The sequence below is a fragment of the Pezoporus occidentalis genome, unplaced genomic scaffold (genome assembly GCF_034315485.1).
Source record: "Pezoporus occidentalis ecotype Australia unplaced genomic scaffold, CSIRO_AGI_Poc_V1 ctg23, whole genome shotgun sequence".
NCBI classification, from domain to species: domain Eukaryota; kingdom Metazoa; phylum Chordata; class Aves; order Psittaciformes; family Psittacidae; genus Pezoporus; species Pezoporus occidentalis.
The window spans coordinates 2973341-2982761 of record NW_026914180.1 but is presented as its reverse complement, the minus strand read 5'-3'; the positions used below and the strand labels follow the sequence as shown (position 1 = coordinate 2982761).

General features: G+C 37.9%; 1 protein-coding gene across 1 annotated transcript; it reads right to left on the bottom strand.

Moving 5' to 3' along the window:
- Positions 1–1134: 1134 nt before the first annotated feature.
- CUNH9orf152 (chromosome unknown C9orf152 homolog) lies at positions 1135–6338 on the bottom strand. Its single transcript, XM_062621410.1, has 2 exons — positions 5896–6338; positions 1135–2284 (listed from the first exon to the last, which is right to left on the bottom strand). Exons 1-2 carry the CDS (start codon positions 6122–6124, stop codon positions 1719–1721), a joined length of 795 nt encoding a protein of 264 aa, XP_062477394.1. The 5' UTR covers positions 6125–6338; the 3' UTR covers positions 1135–1718.
- Between the last annotated feature and the right edge of the window lie 3083 nt (positions 6339–9421).

The window sequence follows — 9421 nt, the reverse complement described above, 5'->3', positions numbered from 1 at the left end:
ACTGAGGATGAGTGGAAAATTCCTCAGGCGTTACTGAGGCGTACTCATGGCTGTTGGTAATAGCTGGTGCTTTTCCGCACTGGTTTAAGGACTGTCACTTACAGGAGATGAAGCGTTTGCCTGCTAGTGGTGGCTGGATCAGTATGGGATGCTACAGAGTTTGGGTCTGTAACTGGTGAGTGGCATAGTGAAAACAATGTTTCACCAAATGAAGCAAAATAGCATTATATTCCTTTTTTTTTTTTTTTTCTATTCTTGTGGACTTTACAAAGTACTGTGATACACTTACTGCCATGAGTCTTCTGCAATGGAAGCATGGGCTCTGACAGATCTGTGCATACATCTCCAGATGTAGTATTCTCCATCAATCACAACAAAAGCCAGTGGAATTGTAGGAAGAATTAATGGTTTGAAGAAATGTTGGGTGCAAAGCAAATGGTCGTTCCTATTGGAAATGAATAATACTCTTATCTCTTTGACAATGTGCTTTTATTAGCACATTGGTGTCACTCTGTTTCCAAGATACCTTATGCTGACAAGAGTTGTGTCTAGAAGGACATAAACCACAGCTGAGCATCTTTTTTTTTTTTTTTTCTTCTCACATTTTGTGTGTGGATAGTGTGATTTTGAGATAAATGTGGTAACTGGGGTTGTGTGCTTGCAGACTTGCTTCCAGGGATCATGAAGAGCTTTGTGGGGCATCCGCCTGATCTTCATTTTGCTGTCCTTTCAAGGCTCAGATATGGAATGATTCAGAAGAGCCAGCACCCACAGAAGAGGGTTTCTTTCCTCTGAAGGTCTTGCAGGAGGGGAGACCGGCAATAACTACTCACTCTTAAAAACTTGCACATGTTTGCACTGCAGTTGAGCCACAGGAGAAGGTGTTAAATCCGATCTATGAAAAACAGGTGTAATCCTGCAGTTATATTTGTGTAGTTGAAATGGTTATACCCCCTTTTTGCACAAACAGTTGTAACAGCAGAAAGAGGCATAATGCTCTGGTAAGGAAGGTTTGTGAATATGTGGTACCAGGGAGCTAAGGAATTATTCCAGACTTTTTTTTTCTAATTAAATACTGAGGATAGATGGGAACCAACAATATGTTTTATAAGATTTTATAAGAAAAAGGTGACATTTACTATTAAACCATTAATTTATTGCCATTGAAACAATAGAAATGAGTGGGGATTCTCTTTGTTAATTTTAAAAATACACACATCAGAACCTATCTTCAATATCTTAAGGAAAGTGAGTGATGAAATCATACATCAGGTCCACCAATCACCTTCAATACTGTTTCATTTGTTGTTTATTGTCTAAAGTAAATATAACTCTGCTGAAATTTATCCTGGTTGCTTCATCAGTAGTTCTACTAGTCTTTGCTATAGCTCTTTCAGGTATTTCAGATATTGATGTGATAAAATCTTAGTTTCTGGAATCAGTGACCTGAAAAGGAGGAGGAGAAAAAAAAGACAAAAAGAGATGAAATTGCTCTTGTATCTCAAGATTCAAGTAACAGAAGTGAGTATCTGTCGTTGCAGCCCAGCATCTTTGTAAGAACATTTCATTTTACATTGTACTATAAAACAACAGATTATGTAGTAAGGATCTTCTTTGGCTAGTAAAAGTAATAGGCCCTCAGCAAGTCAATCAGTGTAAGTAGGAAGGCTATTTTTCATTCAAATTTTTTGCTAAGTCTTATGTATTACTGAATGTCTTCATTCTGAGACATATAATCCAAGCCTCTTTGCTGCTTCAGAAATTCTTGGCCCTTTTTTATTAGGGAAAGGGTAAAAGTTCAGTTTATTGCAGGCTGACGTGCATTTTGTAGGAGAAATGTGTTGATGTGTCCAAACTGCTGAAGTGGCTGATTTTGGAGGCTTTGGGCAGGTGCTTGAAATGCTGCTGCCATTCTGTTTACTGAAACTGTTCAACATGCTTGAACTTCTCAGTTGACTGGGTGCAGATAGTTCATTAGCTTCTTCTAATTCCTTGGGTTGTAGTGTGCTGTTTCCCTGTGAAATCAGTCTTTGTTTGTCAAAGTTACACAGGCCGTTCTTGCAGTGGGAGACATCCTGGGTAACTCCTTGATAAGGGGCTTGCACCAGACGGTGAATTCCCAGATGGGTATGCCATAGTGAGTTGTCTTGTGTGTTGCCACTGCTGGTCATCTCCAGTCTGACCTTTCTGACAGGAGCATGCTCTGTAAATGACTTTGATCTCACTTTTTTATTAATTATAACAGTATTGACCATTGATTCTGAGATAACAGATTCATGTTCACCTACAAGAGAAATGCATTTATGCACGTTACTATGGTGGCAGAAATCAAGGGTCTAATTTCTGTAGCATAAACTCAACTGAAGAGCTTTCACAGATGAATTTATCTATACTTTTCCCATCTGTGGCTGAGCATAGTGCAAGTTCTTTTGAATACCAGCTTATGGAGTAAGAATATTTCATGCTTGGTTTTGCAGTTCTAAGGACATAAATGGCACCTTAGGGTTAGGCAAGTAAAAATGGAGATTTATTGAGTCAATATTGATCTAACTGGTACTCTAAGACTCATTAACAACAGATTGAGAATTGACTTTCAGTAATTAATTGCTTGTAAGCAAAAGTTCTTAAGGTGAGTAGGGATTTGCTCAGTGTGTCGGTAAGTGCTGTAATTTGAAAGACAAAAATGTTTTGTTTGATACTGTTTGAAGCTTTAATAACAACCTAAAAATACTGTGACCAGTTTTAGATAAAACGATTTGTGAATGTTTTCCTTCTTTTTCTTAACGAGGGATCATTAATATCTAGGTGTGTATTTTAGTATTTTATTGCAATTTTATTATTGTTATAAGTATAAATGGTGTAATGTAAGTAGCTTATCACACTCTTGTTGCCTAAATGATCACTTAGAGGAAAAATCTGCCTGCTCCATGGATTGTATAGAGTAGCTGTAACAGTGGGAGAGAATCTGGTCTCTTATTTTTTTTATTCAATGCCTGTAGCTTAATTTCTAACACAGTATGAAAGTAACTGTTAGAAATGTATAAGGTATTAGGGACAGAAATGGTAATGCTACTTTAATTACATGTAAATTAAATTTACATCAAATTACTGAATATGACTGTTTTTCTGTGCCTTGAATAGAAACCGAACAGCTACAGTTACACTAAAGCTAAACACTGCTGTTGGCATTGCAAGTACTCATGAAATATACCTGTTAGTGTAAATCTATTTTCAAGTAGGAGTTGTGCAGAATGCTGACCCTTATTTACAGGCTTGAGTTGTAGGAACTGTGGCTGTTGCAGTAGGAGTTATGAAGCAAAGTGAAAAAAGTAGACATAGAACAGTGCTGATTATATTCTAAAACACAATATCTGGATAGCCATTTTAAAAGAACTGTAACCCTGAATTTGGAATGAAGCTAGTTCAAATAGGATGCTGCCTTTAAACACCCTCCTCACACCCCCTCCCTCCCCCTGCCTTTATAGCTGTCTTTCATACCATCTTTACAAGGAAATATTTGAAGATCCAGCTAATTTACTGGCAATAAGTGAACCTGTACAACAGGAGGGGCTTTCATCACTGTCTTTGGCTCCCACTGATGAAGCAACACCACCAGCATAATAGAGAATTTTTACTGCTCCCTGGGTTGAGCACATAAGGTTGATGTAAGAGGTGCTCTGCAGCATGGCTCTGGGAGTGAGAATCGTGTCAACCCACATCTTCTGCTCTCTTGCAGTGTTACCAGGACAAAGGAGACTAAAGCACACTCAGAGCTTGGAGATACAGATGTGTGTATGTAACAGAAAAGTTAATCTTATTTCAAGTTAGCTTGGGAAATACTTGGAAGATTCCCAAGTCAGTCTCAGTGTTTATTCTCTCGTGACTGCATGTGCTGAATGCTCCTATTTAATTCCTAAAGCAAATACTACTTTTTTTTTTTTTTTTTTTTCAGCTTCTTAGTCAATAGATACTGAAGACACAGCTGTATAATCCCATAGCTGGGAACTTTCAAATCTTGTCCTGCTCTTTGTTCTCAAATAAGCAGGAACAGGCAGAACCACGAATGTGTCTGTGTCTACTGGGGAAGGAACAGAAGAAAGTTGTTTTCAGGTGACTTCTCAATTACTAACCCACCAATCAAAATCCCAGAGAAGTTAGAGGATCTTAAATTCTGTTTAAGGGTCCACAACTTCATGACTCTGGCAAATAGGTAGTGACATACAAAGCTGAAAGTCCTCAAGAAAAGAGTTACCATTCCAGCTGCAGTGCAATAAATCTGAAATGCTCAAAATCCCTATGGTATCATGGCAGGACAGGTGGTTTGTCATGCAGGAACAAGACCTTTGGCAGGGATTTTTAAGACCGTAAGTACTGAAGCTGCCTTCTTTCCATGTGTCTGGCCTTTGAGGTTTGGATGTACGTGTGGGGTTGGGGTGGTACTATTGTCATCAATGCCCTTCGCAGCCTAGCCATGATTTAACCTCTAGGTAGGGAAACAATTTGCTATCAGTACAAAATACTGATACATACGTGGACTGCCTTTTGGTACTAGCTGGAGTTTCTGAATAGTTTAAGCTTGTAACTTTAAAGAGTGTAGGGCATGAGGCCATCCCAGTATGGCAGTGTTCATTTCTGCATGACATATTCTTGAAAACAGATGCATGTAACAGGTTCAAAGTGCTGAGCTATGTAATAATTTTTCCCAACTTCCAAACCCTAGGAATGTGTAAAATCAACTTTCAGGACATTGAGCACTCAGCATTATAAACCCCCTCAAATGTAACTGCTTCTAACAGTAACATGAATCTTTTCCATGCGGGTTGTTTGAAGGTTAAAGTTGAGTGCAGTAGTTGTGAATGTTTTGGATTATGTGTATGAAAATATTTGTATGTGAACTTCCAGCTCTACTAAATTTTAAACTTCCCAGAAACTGTGCAGTCTCACTGTGTTATGTCTTTTCTTTAATCACCAAATGGTGTCCTTGCAAAAAAATCTCCTGATTACATTCATTATATTCAAAGCTTTAGTTGCATTTAATCTGAACACAAACTTTTGCTTCCTTTCTTTAACCAACTTATTTTTTGCTATAGCTGATTAGATGGGCTGTTTTGTCTTCAAGTTAGTTGCCTTTTCATACCTGGTACAATAAGCTTGTATATATATATACGTATTTTTTATGCCTCACAGAGATTTAAATTCTTTAAACATAAGAATTGCTAGACATTTGAGTGAAAGAATGTTGAAAATATATCTGACATAGCAGGTAGATGAGTGATATATACCTTTAATTGTTTCCTATGTATGTACCTTCCAAGCAATTTTCAGTGAAGATACTTTAAAACCAGGACCTCTTGTTCAAAGCTTCTAAGAGTTACTCACTGTGACTCTTAGTTACTTTTTAACAAAAATCCAACTCGTGCTAGTTACTTGATACTTGTTTTTGTTTCCTGTAGTCTTGTAGGACACATTTCTTTACACAGACAAAAAAGGGGGAAGGAGACAAAGGACCCATAATTGCTTGTTCTGACAGAAGCATTGAAGAGAGCAGAAATGTTACAGAATAGATTGCACAAATACAGTGATGCTAGACATAAAGACATGGCTCCTGTAATAGTTAACATTTATGTTTAGAATTTTACTGACATAAAACCTGTAAAATCTTATCTCAAAAATTTTCATCTGTTTCAAATTCATGTTAATGTTTCACCATCATGTATAAACATAAGACCACATTTCAGTGAAAAGAATGAAACCCCAAAATAACAGAAAAGGAATTCACTTAATACCTCTTTTGAAGCTAAGCATAAGAAGAACAAATCTAGGAGTTATTAAAGATTTAAAGAAGCAGTCATTACATCTACATTGGCATTTTTTTCCCTATAAATATAAGCATACCTGTTTTAAAAACAATAACGTGTGATTGCAGTTTTTGCTTCTGTTTTATATGGTCATACTGCTCCTCAAGAAAGCTCACATCCATCTCTGTTGGCGGCTTATCACAATCTGAAGCCTGTTGCTCTGAGGTATGAGTCACTGAAAAAATACCAGTCATGTATTTGTAAGCCTTCACCATCTGCTCCAACAAGGAAGAAAAAGTCATGCAGAAGCAGGACATTTCCTTCATTGTGTTGGGAATAAGCAAATCGAGTATGAGACATCTGAATTCTTCATAAATGAAGAAGTAACTTTCTTGTAAGTGAGGTGACTTCTTTCAGAAGTTGCGTGGTCTGCTCTGAAGTTGTGGATTTCAGCCAGCTTGTTTTCATGTGGTGTGGCTGGACCTACTGCACACAGAGTTCATGATTATAACTGAGCAATTTGGTTTAATGTTGACTTAAGGTTGTGAGCATATGAAACTTTGCCAAAAACCACAGTGAAATACAAAACCTCATTGAACACAGTCAGGTGCACAAAGGGCTGGGTAATACTGGTTTATTGTAGTAATGTGAATTCTTGAAGGGACGCTGTCATGGTGACCTCCCCAAGACAGTAATTCCACCGGGGAAATCTTTCATCAGGTTTCTTTCCATGTACTTTGTGTCTTTTCCTCTCCACTCTCCCTTCCTTAAATTTTATCCAGTTTCATTCTTTCCACGCATCTTGGGGCAATGGTGTGGGATGGAAGGATTTATTATACCTCAATTTTGTGCTTGTTGCTTCCTTTCAAAAATGTATTATATCAAATAAGGTACGAGACTGTGTCTGGACTATGAGCTGCAATTTTCTGTCCCCAAAATAGGTCCATATGAGCCTGTTCCAAGGGCCCAAGAGAGTAGTATGTGAAAAAGTAATGCAATTAAACAGTAGTTTTAATATAATTGTACATCTGCTGGGTTCCTTGCAGTGGAAAGCATTGCATAAAAAAACACTGAAAGGGCAGTGTGGAAAGAATGCTGGTGTGCTGTATTTTTCCAGTTACTGTCAAAAATTATGATTTGCATCATAAATTATTTACTGACTCAGGCTCAAATCTTGTGGATCTTGGGAATCCCTTTGAAAGTTGTGCATGTGACAAGGCTCTAGGTATGCAGTGCATAGACTTCTGATAAGTCACAACAGGCTTACATGTAAGTGTGCTGTATTTCACTTATTAATCATCATTTTTTGCCTTCCTAATATGTTTGTGTCTTGCAAATCATGCTGCCTACTTCAACTGCAGTCTCCTGCCTTAGCCAGGGAAAGAACAGTAAACACAGCAGTTTGTCAGACACTGTAGATATTCTTCAAGTTAGCTTCTCTTGACCTTGGAAAAAAACATGTGTCATATTAGAGTTCTTCTGATGTATCATGGCTTTGATAGATCTACTTTGATATTCTGCCTTCAGCAGTGACAAACATGAAGTGCTCTGTAGCAAGGGGTACTTCAGTTGCCTTGTTTGTTCAGTATTCTAAGTTGTTGCCACATGGAGTCCTCCTTTGGACCTTCAGGCAGTTGGTGTATACATTGGAGCAGGAGATTTAATTTAGCTCGTCACAGTTTGAGCTGGCATTCAATACAAACATTATTAATGGTCATAAAAATTACCCAACCTTTTTAAAATTCCAGTCACGCTATTTGACTCAATGACCTCCTGTGAAAGTCACTTGTGCAATCCGACTACGTATTGCAGAAAGAACTACCACGATAGCATCCTTGAATGTGAAATGTGAACTCTGTCTTAAAAGATATGCACTTCACTTCTCTGTAGAAGAACATTTAAAGTACGAGTTAGTATCTAATCAGAAATCATTATTATTATTTGTACTGTACCATTCCCTCAGGATTATGGAAGAGCCATCACACATAGTTATACAAACAGATTATACAAGGCAGTTTCTTCCCAAACAGTTGCATGGGTAAGCAGCAAAACCAGAAACTGAGAAAAGAATCACAGAGTTGTTTGGGTTGGAATGGGCCTTAAAGGTCATCTATTTCCAACCCCCCCCCCCCCCCCCCGCCATGGGCAGGACACTTTCCACTAGACTAGGTTGCTCAAAGTCCATCCAACCTGGCCTTGAACACTGCCAGGGATGGGGCAGCCACAACTTCTCTGGACAGCCTGTGCCAATGCCTCACCACACGAGATGCCCAGTGAAATGAGTAAGTCCAGGAGGTACAGCAGAGTGGTGGATACAGGAAAAGGATTAGCTTATGTTTTGCAGAAACAATCCCATACACATTGGAGTTTGTTGCCTTTTCAGGAAAAACCTGTGTACAGGGCATCTTGATTCAGTCTCAGAATGTGTGTGTACATATATCTGTGTGTATGTGTTTTGCTGTGTGTATACTTTGTTAGCAAGAAGTGTGTATCTGTGTGTGTGAGTATATATACACACAGACACACACATATATATGTGTTCTGTGAATAATTTGCAACCGATGTATGATTCATAAAGCGAGTTGCAGGTTGAACCCACATAGTATCACAAAGTGCATAGGGTTAATAGTGGTTTTGATGATAGCTAATCTGTGTTATACCGCTTAGATAAACTTGAAAATGGATTATCCACCAGTTCTGTTCTTAAACCGTAGTGGAACAGCTTCCTTTGTACCCCTGGCCTGTTTAGGTATTACTAATAACAGCAACAAAAAAATTTTGTATTGCCATAAATACACACAAAATTATGACTTCTGCTTGAATCAGTCAATCGTTCTATCTTTAAATTGAGTTACTTGGATCTCTAGACCACTGTATGCTTTCAAAATACACAGCAGGTGGCACTATTAGTCTTAAATGTTAGAGGCCTCCACTTGCCTTACAGGTTGCTGAGGGGTGTAAGCCGTCAAGCCATTCCCTAGCACTGGCACACGTATTTCCTAACATTAATACAGGTTCTGAAAATTTATTACTATGATAAGGTTTGTGTGAAAACTTGCCTTTAATTGAGCAAACGCCTGTCCAAAGCATCATCTATAAGAGATCTTCGTTTGATTGCCAAGTGAAGTCTGAAGTGCCATATTTCCCTTAAGTCTATTCTTCTGTCACACAATGGAAGTAATTCTTCATTTCCTTGAGGCAAAAAAATTGAGAATACTTCATAAGCAAAAAGCAATGGCTTTTACAACTTGAAGTAAATGTTTATTGCTCTTGACCTTGGTTGCAAAATCTCATTTAAAAAGGTGCAACTAATTTTATCTCACACTAATTAATTGGTGAGTAGGAAATTAGGTTTTATTAAAAAAAATGTTTGGAGGACCTGATAGGAATAATTGTTGATTTAAAGATAATTAAAAATGCTCATAGTGGTTAACTGACTGAATGCACTTCCTGTAACGCTGGATTTTACTGTACACCTGAGACCAAAGGTATATTATTTATGTTATTCATATGCAGAATTATACACATGTCCAACACTGTTCATGCAGGTTACAAAGATAGAATACAAATATCCTAGATTTTAATTGGTACTGAGAAGGAAAATCAGAGTTACTGTGGCGGTC

Excerpts from the sequence above, each read along its gene's own strand:
- CUNH9orf152 (XM_062621410.1), bottom strand. The coding sequence starts at position 6,124 with ATGAAGGAAATGTCCTGCTTCTGCATGACTTTTTCTTCCTTGTTGGAG. Across the intron at positions 2,285-5,895 it reads CGTTATTGTTTTTAAAACAG|GTGAACATGAATCTGTTATC; the intron begins GTATGCTTATAT and ends TTTCTCTTGTAG.